This window comes from Heterodontus francisci, chromosome 6, assembly GCF_036365525.1.
Source record: "Heterodontus francisci isolate sHetFra1 chromosome 6, sHetFra1.hap1, whole genome shotgun sequence".
Taxonomy (NCBI): domain Eukaryota; kingdom Metazoa; phylum Chordata; class Chondrichthyes; order Heterodontiformes; family Heterodontidae; genus Heterodontus; species Heterodontus francisci.
Genome location: NC_090376.1, coordinates 121,062,884 through 121,077,677, shown reverse-complemented (window position 1 = coordinate 121,077,677; position 14,794 = coordinate 121,062,884). Strand labels below are relative to the sequence as shown.

At 42.5% G+C, this 14,794-nt stretch overlaps 1 protein-coding gene across 11 annotated transcripts in view; it reads right to left on the bottom strand.

Moving 5' to 3' along the window:
* The window catches only part of tmtc4 (transmembrane O-mannosyltransferase targeting cadherins 4), a 29,649-nt gene extending 19,545 nt beyond the window's left edge, over positions 1-10,104 (bottom strand). For 9 of the 11 annotated variants that reach the window (XM_068034202.1, XM_068034210.1, XM_068034206.1 and 6 more), the window contains exons 1-5: positions 10,018-10,104; positions 8,263-8,476; positions 6,445-6,560; positions 2,126-2,342; positions 1,240-1,327 (exon numbers count right to left, since the gene is read on the bottom strand). In XM_068034202.1, the coding sequence (XP_067890303.1) occupies positions 1,240-1,327; positions 2,126-2,342; positions 6,445-6,560; positions 8,263-8,427 (586 nt within the window). In that variant the 5' untranslated portion in view covers positions 8,428-8,476; positions 10,018-10,104. The other 2 variants (XM_068034204.1, XM_068034203.1) reach the window with 2 other exon arrangements.
* Between the last annotated feature and the right edge of the window lie 4,690 nt (positions 10,105-14,794).

The following is a 14,794-nucleotide window of genomic DNA, read 5'->3' as shown; positions in this document are numbered from 1 at the left end:
CAGCACTTTCTGTCTTTATTTCAGATTTCCAGCATCTGCAGTATTTTGCTTTCATTTTAGGTTGGAAAAGCTGGGGTTGTTCTCCTTAGAACAAGTGAGATTGAAGGGAGATTTAATAGAAGTGTACAAGATTATGACAAGGCAAAACTGTTCCAATTAACTAAAGGTACAAGGACTAGGGAACACAGATTGAAGGCTTAGGGAAGAGATGCAGGGGGAATATGACAATGCACTTTTTTTTAATACAAAGTGGGTGGTGATGACCTGGAACTCGCTGCCCACAAGGGTGGTGGAAGTGGAGACAATGACTTCAAGAAGTAGCCACCTGAGAGAAATAGACTTTCAGAGCTGTGGGGGTTGAGCCAGGGAGTGGGACTAACTGCATAGCCCCGTGCAGAGCCTGCCTGGACTCAATGGCCTCCTTTTGTCCTGGAAATGACTCTATGACTATGACTATAACTACCCATCTACGAGGCACAAGTCAGGAGTGTGATGGAATACTCTCCACTTGCCTGGATGGGTGCAGCTCCAACAACACTCAAGAAGTTCGACACCATCCAGGACAAAGCAGCCCACTTGATTGGCACCCCATCTACAAACATTCACTCCCTCCACCACCGACACACAATGGCAGCAGTGTGTACCATCTGCAAGATGCACTGCAGCAACTCGACAAGGCACATTCGATAGCACCTTCCAAACCCATGACCTCTACCACCTAGAAGGGTAGCAGATACATGGGAATACCACCTGCAAGCTTCCCTCAAAGTCATACACCATTCTGACTTGGAACTGTATCACTGTTCCTTTATTATCACTGGGTATAAATCCTGGAACTCCCTCCCTAACAGCACTGTGGTAGTATTTATACCACATGGACCATGGCAGTTCAAGAAGGCGACTCACCACCATCTTCTCGAAGGCGATCAGCGATGGGCAATAAATGCTGGCCTTTCCAGCGATGCCCACATCTCATGAACATATACAAAAAGCATGGTTATAATAAACAACTGGCATTTATACAGTTCCTTTAACATAGCAAAACATTATAACACTCTCCATTAATGAATATCAACGCTGAGGGGTGTAAAGCCAGGATTTCCATCCAATCCCGTGAGTTTCCTGCCTGATGTTAAGTTAAAATTACCACCGTCTACGTCACCATGCAAACAGGTAAGCCACTGATGTGTGGTGTGCATATTGTAGAAACACACAAAATCGCTAAACAATCATACATACATTTTCTGAAGGCTTTACAGTAGCTGATGAAGGACAGTAGAAAGAACAGAGCACAGAGGAGATCTGCTCTGCCAACAATTCCAGCAACCTGGAAGACAAGAATCAAAAAAGTCTAGTGAGTGCGAACATTACTACTGTAAGGTGATTTGTGCAGCACCTGCACTCCAGGCCAGCCTCCCACCTTCCACCCTCCCTAAACCTCAGCTCATTCAAAACACTGCTACCAATATCCTAATTCGCAGTTAACCCATCACCCCTGTGCTCGTTCACCTACGTTGTCTCCCTATCCAGCAATACCTCAATTTAAAAATTCTCATCCTTGTGTTCACATTCCTCTACGGCCTCACCCCCTCCCTTTCTCTGTAACCTCCTCCACCCTTACAATCCTCCTCAATCTCTGCACTCCACCAACTTTGGCCTCTTGTACCTCTCCTACTTCCTTCGCTCCACCAGTGGCAGCCATGCCTTCAGCTGCCTCGGCTCTGAGCTCTGGAATTCATAACTTAAACCTCTCTGCCTGTCCCTCCTTCTTTAAGATGCTTCTTAAAATCCAGCTTTGACCAAGTTTGTCATAATATGACTCAGTGTCAAAATTTATCTGATAACGTCCTGTGAAGCGCCTTTGAACAATTTACTACGTTAAAGGCCCTATATAAATGCAAGCTATTGTTTTAAATGGAAAACTGTCATTCCTATTGGAGGGGATAGGAGATTTAGGCTCTTAGGGTATTATTATTTATAATACCCAACTAATTTCCTGAAATGTGCAATACTAAAGGTGGACCGAAACACATTGTACTGAAGTGTTGATGTAAAGTGATGAGACCCAGTGAATTCCCACAAACTTACATGCAGTTTTAAACCTGCCTTGAAATAATTTACTTACACTTTCCGTGTGTATCGGATGCACAGCAAAGAGCACTGCAGCTAGAAATGATGCCTTTGGTGCCCTATTGAGCAGCCTCCCTTTCTCATCATATGCTAGACCACCTATAAGCACTGAGAACACATCGAGGATCATTACAGAAATCACACTGTGGAGTGCAATGTTGACTACGTGAAACCCAACCGGATGTAATCCTCCCGCTATCAGGTAGTTCAACCTAAGAAGGATGAAAATACAGACAGATGTAAAATTAAAGTGTGTGTACATAATTTGGACTGCTCTGGATTTTACAAAGTGCTGCTATAAGATTTTACACCACATACTTTATTCTTGCACTGCTTCTATGCATTTATGTCGATTTCTACCAAACTACAACATATCGATACTGGCACTAGAATAATGGGTTATACAGACATAACCTGCAAGTGCAGGCACACAGATTCTTTTTATTCATTCAGCAAGGTCGGCATTTATTGCCCATCCCTAATTGCAATATTGGTGGGTTGAACATCAACAACTTGAGATAAGCAGATGACACTGCAGAGTCAGAAGAGGCCCTGCAGGAAACTGAACAAAGTAAATGTAAGGAGTGTTGAATATGGATTAAAAATGAAGGTGAAGAAAACCAAAGCTATGGTGATAATCAGGGACCTAACCCTGGAAAGTGAAAACTGAAGTAAATGGACAAGTACTGAAACAAGTGAAAAGGTTTACAGACCTTGGGCAGCTTATCACAAATGATCAGATATCTAACTGTGAGATCCAAAGGAGAATTAAGAACCAAGACCAGCTTTGTCAGAATGAAGGGCCTGTTAATGTCAAAGAAACTGATCCTGAATCTTAGGAAAAGAATGCTGAGGTGCTACATTTTGTCATCTATGTTCTCTGTCTCAGAGACATGGACATCAAATAAAGCGACTATTAATAAGCTGAATGCATTCGAGATGTGAACATATCAGAGGATATTCCATATATGCTGCACAGACAGAAAGACTAATGAGGAAATGCTGGAAATGGCTGAAGAGGAAATTAGTGCAGAACACCAAAGAGAGAAAGATACAATCCTTCAGTCACGTCATTAGATCAGAAGGTGGACGGAGACAATTATTGGAAGGAAAGATCGATGGCAAACGTAGGAGAGGGAAGCAGAAAGAAAATGGATGACAGATATAATGAACTGGATGCAGTTGACCTGTGCAGAATGTGTAAGGACAGCCCAGAATAGACAGAGATGGAGATCCATGTCAGTCAACCTTCTGGTAAGAAGATGACACCAACGAACGAATGAATTGCCCTTGAGAAGGTGATGATGAGCTGCCTTCTTGAACCGCTGCAGTCCATGTGGTGTAGGTACCCCCACAGTGCCATTAGGGAGGGAGTTCCAGGATTTTGACCCAGGTGATAGTGAAGTAACGCTGATATAGTTTCAAGCCATGATGATGTGTGTCAGTAAGGTGGTGGTGTTCCCATGCTCCTGCTGCCTTTGTCCTTCCGAGTCAGGGGTCTGCAACCTGTGGCTCATTACGGACTCGTGCGGCACCGACCTTCATCGATCAAATCCATTTTGATGGTAATTAAATGGCTTGTTTCATTTTTAAAAAACTTTTATTAACATTGTACTTGAGAGAAAGTATCATTCAAGTAGCAACTTTTTTATAAAAGCCTTTAAAATGTTGTTGAAATGGTCCCTGTCTTGTTTTTCACTACTAATTGGCATCTGAGTAACAGCATTGCAGCTCTTAAGATATTGTATTTTTGACTAAATTTTTAAAAATGGTTCTTCTTGGGTATCACGCTTCCCGAACCTTGTTCTAGGTGATAGAGCTCGCAGTTTTGGCAGATTGTAAATAATACTGAACAAGAGGATTGTACTGCATCCACACAGATTGTGATGGCAAATAAAAACAACTTCTTCCCCCCCCCACTTCCATTTCCCTTGCTCACAGCCGATTACATTTCCAACCTTTGCTAGTTCTGAGAAAGGTCACAGACCTGAAATGTTAACTCTGTTTTTCTCTCCACAGATGCTGCCAGACCTGCTGAGTATTTCCAGCACTTGCTGTTTTTATTTCAGACTTCCAGCATCTGGAGTATTTTGCTTTTATTATTGTGATGGCACATGGTACCCACATTGCCCTACATAGTGTTACGACCAGATGAGAAGGGGTCAGCCTTTGCCTGGTTTAACCATAACAGCGTTTAATTTTAAAACACCGTCTTTTTAGCTCCCCCTCAGTGAATCCTTGTTCACTGCTCCAATTGTAAGGCAAAGAAATCAAACAGGTTTCCTTAGGTTTAAACAAGAAAGGTAGAAGTTTATTAATCTTAAATTCTAATTCGGTTAACGAATACGAATTTGTGACGCAACCACGCTAGCATGCATACACGATAAACACACATGCAGTTAGAGACAGAAAAAGTAGAAGGAATGAAGGGGAAAAGTTAGAGGCAATATCTGGTAGTTACAGTCCTTTAAGTTCAATGTGGAGTCTTTGGTTGCCGGTAAGTCTTGCAACTAGTTGGTGCCCAGTTCACGCTTCAACTTGCTCCGATGTAGGAGTCTTTTCTCTTGAGGTTTATGTGTCTTCCGTGGGTCTGGTGGCTTGGGAGAAAGTGAGAGAGAGAGAGACAGCCAGAAGAGAGACTCGCTTGTTTCAGTTTCGGTTGCACACTGCTTTCTGAATTCAAACTGTCCTGTGGCTATTTCAAAAAAGCCAGTTAGTCATGTGACCAGCTGATTTAACCAGTCCTGGCTTTGTGGATTGTATCATCTTAGCATGGTCTGGAATTCGCTTCCTTACCCCTTCAACGTCTGGTGATCAAAATCCATTTGGGTTAATTGGAGCAGGGAATAGCCCTTTGTCTCCACAAGCAGCGTCTCTTAGTATGAAAATGTCCTTCCAGCCCAGTGTCTGGTGATCTTCAATCAAGTCATTTCTTCACTCCAACAGTTTAAAACCAATGTTCATATGACAAAATTAATATGCCTCATTCTTGGCAGGTGGGGGGGGGGGTCTGCATGAGAATAGTGGAACACATTAGTACACCCAAGGACTTTTGATTGAGTCTTGCTGAGGCTACTGTAAGCAGTCAAGGTGTCTTGGTTGCGACCTCCTGAAAGGTTCTGGGTAAGGGAGTTGAATTGGTACCTATACTTCATACACATGGCATGCAAGGGGTTATGTTGTAATTGATTTGATTTAATAAAGAGTATTAACCGGATGTTTCAGTGATTCCCTAATCCTCAAACTTGCATTAGAGGTAAAGGATGTACAGCAATATCTATAATACCCCACATAAGGGATATATGCCAATATCCTGCAATAAACCAAACACTGCTACAAAGTTGGCCTTCCACACTGTACAAGAAATATACCATTAGCCACATCAACAGAATGACCGCCTTCACACGCAACCACAAGAATGTCCTTATTTTTTATGCTTTGACTTTCACCACACCATTAGCTTTGCCTTTGCCCCATGATCTCCTTGTCAGTTAATCTCTCCAGCCTCTGTCCTATCACACACCTTTGCTTTTGTTCTCTTTCCCCCGCCCCCGCTTTACTTGCTTAAAACCTGTCTACATTTGTAACCTTTGCCAGTTCTGATGAAGGGTCACAGACCTGAAACGTTAACTCTGCTCTTCTCTCCACAGATGCTGCCAGACCTGCTGAGTATTTGCAGCACTTTCTGTTTTTATTTCAGATTTCCAGCATCGGCAGTATTTTGCTTTGACTTATTTATTCCACTCTCTGCACTATAACTATAGAGGTTATGCACACTATTAGATGGCACTAATGCACACAGTACTGCTGGAATGATATCTTTAATGTAAAGAAACATAAAGCTAAGAGTTTGCTCATTCTACTTTCATTTGTTGAGATGATAACCCAACCATGCAACATTGTCCAGAGAATAAATTTTAATAAAATCAAACAATCCTAATGATTTGCTGGCAAGTAGCAACCTACATCTATCTTTAATTTGTTTTTAAATTTGCTGTTAGTGCTCGGTACAAACTGTCACATTTACCTACATAACAGTGATTGCACTTAAAAATGGGGAAGTAATTAGCTGTGAATGTCTTGAGAATTTCTGTGTTCATATTCACTGTAAGTCGTACTCCATTAATCCAAGACTAAAAACGCAAATGATAACTGTTAAGTTTTGTAAGAGTTTGTGCAAGAACCTTAATTTCTATCGATTTAAAGGTATCGAAAACCATAGCTTTAAAATAAACTTCTACTTGCCTGATATAACATGCACATATTACCGTATAAAAATAAACCAAACCCTTTCACAATAACAAACAGGCTTACCTAAATGTAAGGACCGTCAACGGTCGATAGGATTTATGACTAGTGTTGCTAATAAGGTTAGTCCCCCAGAAGTCATGTTCCCAAAGGCTGCTAAGTGATGTCTCTGGTCGAAGATCCTGACATATGAAGGAAATACCAAAAGTTAATTGATGCAATGTTCCCTTTCTTAAGATGTTTTACTTGCTTTTCCACCACTGTCCCTCCATGGCCTCACCTCCCCCGATCTCTGTAACCTCCTCCAACTCCACAACCCTCGGAGATCTCTGCACTCCTCCAGTTCTGGCCTCTTGTGCTTCCCCAATTATAATCACTCTTCCAGAGCTGGCTACGCCCTCAGCCCTCCTAAACCTCTCCACCTCTAAGACACTCCTTAAAACCTGCCTCTGCCGCTAGTAGTGGTTTAACTGAGTGGCCACTTCAGAAGGAAGTTAAGAATCAACCACTGGAGCGATTAATGGACGGCAGATTTTCTTCCCTAAATTACATCGCTGAACCACTTGGGTTTTTAACAACAACCCAACAAGCCCACGGTAAGCCTCCGGATTGCTAGTCCAGTAACATAACCTACCTGCACTAGCACATATCGCCCTTATAGCCATCAGAAAGAAAAGGATTTTCATCCTATTAGTCTGGGCTGCTTTTGACCCAGGTTCTACAGGTGAAATGCACTAATTGACTATGAAAGTCTCTTCCTCAATTACACAGTTACTTCTACACAATTACATGAAGTTTACAGCACAGAAACAGCCCATTCGGCCCAACCAATCCATGCTGGTGTTTGCACGACACATGAGCCTCCTCCCAAATCTCTTCATCTCACCCTATCAGCACATGCTTCTATTTCTTTCTCCCTCAAGTGTTTATCTGGCTTCCCCTTAAAAAGCATCTCTGCTATTCACCTCAATCACTCCCTGTGGTAGCAAGATTCACATTCTCAACACTCTTTGGGTAAAGAAGTTTCTTCTGAATTCCCTATTGGATTTCTTGGTTCCCATCTTATATTGTTGTCCTCTAGTTTTGCTTTCCCCCACAAGTTGAAACACCTTCTCACTGTGCCTACTGTGTCAAGACCTTTCATAATTTTAAAGACCTTAATAGTTCACCCCTCAGTCTTCTCTTTTCAAGAGAAAACAGCCCCAACCAATTCATCCTCTTCTGATAAGTATAAGTATCATCCTTGTAAATCTTTCTGCACCCTCTCCAGGGCCTCTATATCCTTTTTATATGGCAACGAGAACTGCACAAAAGTGTGGTCTAACCAAGGATCGATATAAAGTTCAGCATAACTTCTCTCTAGAGAATAGAACGGGAATAAAATCACATAAATTATTAAGAGCAACAGCAGTTCACAAGAAATCAAGAAATAGGAGCAGAAGTAGACCATATAGTCCATCGAGCCTGCTCCGCCATTCAATATGATCATGGCTGATCTTGGGCTTCAATTGTACTTTCCTGCCCGCCCCCCATATCCCTTGATTCCCTGAGAGACCAAACATCTGTCTATCCCAGCCTTAAATGCATTCAACGATCGAGCATTCACAACCCTCTGGGGTAGAGAATTCCAAAGATTCACAACCCTTTGAGTGTAGTAATCTTCCTCATCTCAGTCCTGAATGATTGACCCCTTATCCTGAGACTGTGTCCCCATGTTCTAGATTCCCTGACCAGCGGAAACAATCTCTCAGCTTCTACCCTATCAAGCCCTTTCAGAATCTTGTATGTTTCAAGTTTACCTTAACTACTTTCACTTTTGTCAAAGAATCCAACAATAATTAACTTGTAATAATCGTCTTGACTTTTAATTGCAAAGCCACATACCTTATTATTGATAATTGCTTCTGAGTCATCAAAGACAAAGTCCCCATCGTAACTGATGCCAAAGCACAGAAGAGCGAATACACCAATAATAGCTTTTGCCCAAAACTGAGGGAGCTGTGGCACTGGTAGAGTGTTGTCCAAACTCCATTCAGACTGCAACATCATGCTAAACCTTACACCATACCTGGGACTCTGGCATTCTGCTATCCATAACCTAGGAAGGGAAGCACAAGATCTGCATAAACATCTCTGGAAAACTACAAGAATATCATTTTGACGGGACAGAAAATCATGGGCTACATACACAGTTTGAGAGATATGCACCTCTGTTGAATGCACGGTTGCCAACTCTGGTTATACATATTCCTGGAGGTTGTGTGACATGAAATGTGGTCAATCATCACAATACACTACCTTCCCACACCAATTGGATAATCAACAAACTCTCTGTTACCTGATTGGATGATTCCTGACTGCCAATCAAACTGTCTTCCACCCCCCCCCCCATCTCCAATATTTTTATAAGTAATGAATGAAAATGTTTCAAAAAAAGTAAATAAAACAAATTTATTTTTAAATGATTTTTCTCATGGGATTTTGCTTGCATCAATGTCTTGGAGATCAGTCTTCTATTCCCAGAATTTCGAGACCATCCTGGAGGATTGGTAACCCTTATGATCAATCTTGCCTTTCAGATTTTGTTAGTGAATCAATTCCAATCGCCAAATGTCGAGGCACAACACGAAAAATAATGGCAGTCTGTTAAGGGTGACCATCACTCATAGAGCTGTACCCTAATATGTCCTGACTCTTGTTGGGGGCGTGGGGTCATGGAGAATGTAGGAATAGGAGGCCATTCAGCCGCCCCCCCCAATCTTATTCTGCCATTCAATTAGATCATGGCTGATCTGTATCTAACACCACCTACCTGCCTTGGTTTTGTAACGCTCCAAACCCTCACCAAACAAAAATCCATCAATTTCAGAATGCAGAGAGGGATTGGGACCCACAGTTTATTATTTTTCAACTTTATTTCAGTGGGTAGCACTCTTGCCAGAGTGACAAGGTTGGGGGTTCAAATCCCACTCCTGTGAGTTGAGCAAAAAAATTGAGACTGACACATGCAGTCCAGTACTGTGGAAGTACCACACTGTTGGGAGGTGTCGCCTTTTGGATGAGTTGTTAAACCGAGGCTCCACCTGCCCTCTCGGGTGGACATAAAATATCCTGTGGCACTGTTTGAAAGAAGAGCAAGATGAGATTTATCCCTCAATCGACAACACAAAAACAAATTATCCAGTCACTACTACATCGTTGCTTGTGGGATCTTGCTATGCACAAATAGGCTGCTGCGTTTCCTACATCACAACAGTGACCATGCTTCAAAAGTGTTTAATTGACTGTAAAGTGCTTTGGGACAGCCTGGGGTTGTGAAAGATGCTATATAAATGCAAGTCTTCCTTTACCTTATTGTTATTTAATTTCCACACCTTTTCATTGAAGTAACCCCTTTCAATTTGAAAATAACCTCTTCAAATCAAAGATAGACTCTTCAAATTGGAGATAACACACTTAATTTCGAAATAATCTGTTTAAATTGAAAATAACCCTCTTTAATTTCTAAATAACGCAACACAAAACTTTTTTTTCAGACCTGCATACGGTGTCACAGCTGATCCTCACCCTGCAGAACAAAAAAAGCTCGGAAATGTACTTTTTTGTTATTTTTATTTTAGTTTTATTTATTTTTTTTACCTCAAAGGAAAAATTGTCCGCACACCCCGGAACCATCAGTCCACATCGCAGAACCGAGAAGTGAACGCTGTGCTGGCGGGATGTAGGTGGGGCACATTTTGGTGTGGGACCCACTTCCGGTGTGGGCACGGCGGCAGGTGCGCATGCGCATGCGCAGATTTCGCAGCCCCAGATACCTGAGCTGTCAATCAAATCGCAGCAGCGTTGCAGATGCACCAAGTGGCGCAAATCTCTGCAGGCAAGCTGCAAAAATACCTGCAGAGAAGCCAAAGCCAGAGAGGAAAGAATGTGATGGCAGAGCACATGGAAGCCGAAAGGCAAAATCTAAACGTAGAAAGTGCAAAAAATTGCTTTTTGCATACCTAGGAGCAGTTTGAATTTTTATAATTTTACATTAACACGATGCGTTCTGGCTCATTTTAAACACTTTTATAACGACATCACAATTTATATAGCACCTTTAACGTAATAAAGCATTTCGTGCCACTTCACAGGAGCTTCATAAAGGAAAATTAAACCCAGCCACATAAGGAAATATTCGGGCAGATGGTCCAAAACTTGGTCAAAAAGGGAGGTTTTAAGGAATATCTTAAAGAGACATAGGCGGTGAGGTTTAGGGACGGAATTGCAGAGCTTAGGGCCTTGGCAACTGAGGAAACAGCCGTCGATGCTGGAGTGATTAAAATCAGGGAAGCTCACAGCTAATGAGGATATTAAATCTTAGAAAAACAAAGTGACATTCAGATTCTCAACAGACCATCCTTCCCCCAATAGTCACCTCAACAGTTTCTCTCCCAGGCTCCAGTTGGCTCAAATTGCATCTCAACAAAACCAACATCCCATGGATGCTGGAAATCTGGAATAAAAATGGAAAGTGCTGGAAACACGCAGCAGGTCAGACAACATCTGTAGAGAGAGGAACAGAGATAATGTTTCAGATTAATGACATTTCATCAGAACTGGGATAAATTAGGGGTTTAACAGGTTTTAAGCAAGTACAGAGGCAGGGAAAGGGGGAGGGGAAGAAAAAAAACAAAAGGGAAGGTCTATGATCGGGTGGAGGCAGGAAAGATAAATGACAAAGGGATGATTGTGCAAGGCAAAAGGAGATGGTTATGGTAATCCATTTAATCATGTCATTTAATCTCCCTTGTTTTAAGTGACAGGCAATAGCCCTGTCAAAAAGAAAAAAGCCTGGGACATAGATGCCAAATTTAACCCTAGGATTGCCAACTCTTTTTCAGCATAGTTCATCACATGAGCTCCTGCCTCTGACTGCAAATTGTAATTGTATGAAACAGTCAAACAGTCCTTTGTTCCACTGCCAATATTTTTCTAAATAATTGAAGCAAGAGTCCAAAGAGCATGAAAAAGAAACACAGACAATTTATTTAAAGACCCTATGATTTTTCTCCTGGGTTTATTCACAGCAGTGTCCTGGAGAAGAATCTGTAATTCCCGGAGACTCTAGGACATTCCTGAAGGGTCGGCAACCCCACTTGGCCCACATCAGGTGTTGAGTGAAGCACCACAAGGACGTAACCAACCTATCTTTTGATAACAACAACAACTTGAATTTATAGAGCACCTTTAACTTAACAAAACATACCAAGGCGCTTCACAAGAGCGATGTAAAACAAAATTTGGCACCAAGCCACTTGAGGAGGTATTCGGGCAGATGATCAAAATCTTGGTCAAAGAAGTAGGTTAAAGGCGCATCTTAAAGGAAGTAAGAAAGATAGAGAGGCAGAGAGTTTCAGTGAGGGAATTCCAGAGCTTAGGGCTCAGGCAACTGAAGACATAGCCGCCAATGGTGGAATGATTAAAATTGGGGATGCTCGGGGAGCCAGAATAAAAGGAGTGCAGATATCTCACAGGGTTGTAGGGCTGGAGGAGGTTACAGAGATAGAGGGTGAGGTCATGGAGAAATTTGGAAACAAGGGTGAGCATTTTAAAATCCTGGCCTTGCTTAACTGAGACCCAATAAAGGTCAGTGAGCGCAGGGGAGATGGGTGAGCGGGATTTAGTGCAAGTTAGGACATGGGCAACAGAGTGGATGTCCTTAGGTTTATGAAGAATAGAACATGGGAGACTACCCAGCAGTTCATTGGAATAATTAAGTCTAGAGGTAATAAAGGCATGAATGAGGGTTTCAGCAGCATATGAACTGAGACAGGGGTGAAGTTGAGCAATGTTATGGAGGTGGAAATAGGCGGTCTTAGTGATGGCGCAAATATGTGGTTGAAATCTCATCTCTGGTTCAGATGTGAAAACAGGGTTGTGAACTGTCTGTTCCGAACTGTTCCGAAGAAGGGTCACTGACCCGAAACGTTAACTCTGCTTCTCTTTCCACAGATGCTGCCAGACCTGCTGAGTGAATCCAGCATTTCTTGTTTTTGTTGTGAACTGTCTGGTTCAGCCTCAGACAGTTGCCAGGGAGAGGGATGGAGTCGGTGGCGGGGGAATGGAGTTTCTGGTGGGGACCGAAGACAATGGTTTTGGACTTCCTAATATTTAATTGGAGGACATTTTTGCTCATCCAGTACTGAGTATTGATAGGCAGTCTGATAATTTAGAGACAGTGGCGGATTCGAGTGAAGTGGTGGTGAGGTAGAGCTGGGTGTGGTCAGTGTACATGTGGAAGCAGATAATGTTGCTGAGGGGCAACATGTAAATGAGAAATAGGAGGGGGCCAAGGATAGATCCTTGGGGGACACCAGAGGTAACGGTGTGGGATTAGGAAGAGAAGCCATTGCAAGTGATTCTCTGGCTACGATTAAATAGTTAAGAATGGAACCAGGTGAGAGCAGTCCCACAGTCTACCACAGATACTTTTGGCAGAAGTGAAGTTGAATAAGTACTTGAAAAGGAAACATTTGTCAGGCTATGGGGAAAGAGCGGGTGAAAAATATGACTATTTGGACAGCTCTTTCAAAGAGATGGCACAGGCACAATGGGCGGAATAGCCTCCTTTTCTGCTGTATTATTCTATGCTGTACTATTCTGAGATATAGTGCTCTACTGCCTGTATCCTAACTTCCACCAAGTCCCATTCACCTATCAGCCCTGTGCTCACTGATTTACATTAGCTCCCTGTCCGATAACACCTCAATTTAAAATTTTCACTTTTTCTTATCAAATCCCAAAGCCTCCTATCTCTGTAATCTCCTCCAGCCCTGCAATCCTATGTGATATCATCGCTCTTCCAATTCTGGCCTCTTACACATCACCAATTTTAACTGCTCCACTACTGGCGGCCATGCCTCCCGCTGCCTGGGCCCTAAGCTCTAGAATTCCCTCCCTAACTGCTCTGCCTCTCGACCTCTCCCTCCTCCTTTAAGATGCTCCTTAAAACCTGCCTCCTTGACCAAGCTTTTGGTCATCTGTCCTAATATCTCCACATGCGGACCAATGTCAAATTTTGTTCAATAATGTTCCTGCGAAGCACCTTAGGATGTTTTACTATGTTAAAGATGCTATATAAATGCAAGTTGTTGTCACTCACTGACATTAATATGTAGCTCCAAATTTAACAGGACAAGAAATAAAAACAGGAAGTGCTGGAAATACTCAGCAGGTCTGGCAGCATCTGTGGAGAGAGAAAGAGTTTAACATTTCAGGCCAGTGACCTTTCATCAGAACTGACCTGATTACTGACTTCAACAGGCCAGATGTTTGTTTGTTCAATGAAGGCACGGCTTTGTTTTATAAGAGTAAAAGAACAAACCTAGAAGAGTATTTCAAATATAGACTAAAAGAGGCTTTGTGGATTTCTTATTTGGACAATTACTTAAGGATAACAATTTTTGACCAGTTTTTAAAGTTCAGCAGTTTAATATGTCACGGGAGATGAATTGAATTTCAAAGAACAAAGAACACAGAAAATTACAGCACATGAACAGGCCCTTCGGCCCTCCAAGCCTGCGCCGATCCAGATCCTCTATCTAAACATGTCACCTATTTTCTAAGGGTCTGTATCTCTTTGCTTCCTGCCAATTCATGTATCTGTCTAGATACATCTTAAAAGACGCTATCGTGCCCGCGTCTACCACCTCTGCTGGCAACGCGTTCCAGGCACCCACCACCCTCTGCGTAAAGAACTTTCCACGCATATCCCCCCCTAAACTTTTCCCCTCTCACTTTGAACTCGTGACCCCTAGTAATTGAATCCCCCACTCTGGGAAAAAGCTTCTTGCTATCCACCCTGTCTATACCTCTCATGATTTTATACACCTCAATCAGGTCCCCCCTCAACCTCCGTCTTTCTAATGAAAATAATCCTAATCTACTCAACCTCTCTTCATAGGTAGCGCCCTCCATACCAGGCAACATCCTGGTGAACCTCCTCTGCACCCTCTCCAAAGCATCTACATCCTTTTGGTAATGTGGCGACCAGAACTGCACGCAGTATTCCAAATGTGGCCGAACCAAAGTCTTATACAACTGTAACATGACCTGCCAACTCTTGTACTCAATACCCCGTCTGATGAAGGAAAGCATGCCGTATGCCTTCTTGACCACTCTATTGACCTGCGTTGCCACCTTCAGGGAACAATGGACCTGAACACCCAAATCTCTCTGTACATCAATTTTCCCCAGGACTTTTCCATTTACTGTATAGTTCACTCTTAAATTGGATCTTCCAAAATGCATCACCTCGCATTTGCCCTGATTGAACTCCATCTGCCATTTCTCTGCCCAACTCTCCAATCTATTTATATTCTGCTGTATTTTCTGACAGTCCCCTTCACTATCTGCTACTCCACCAATCTTAGTG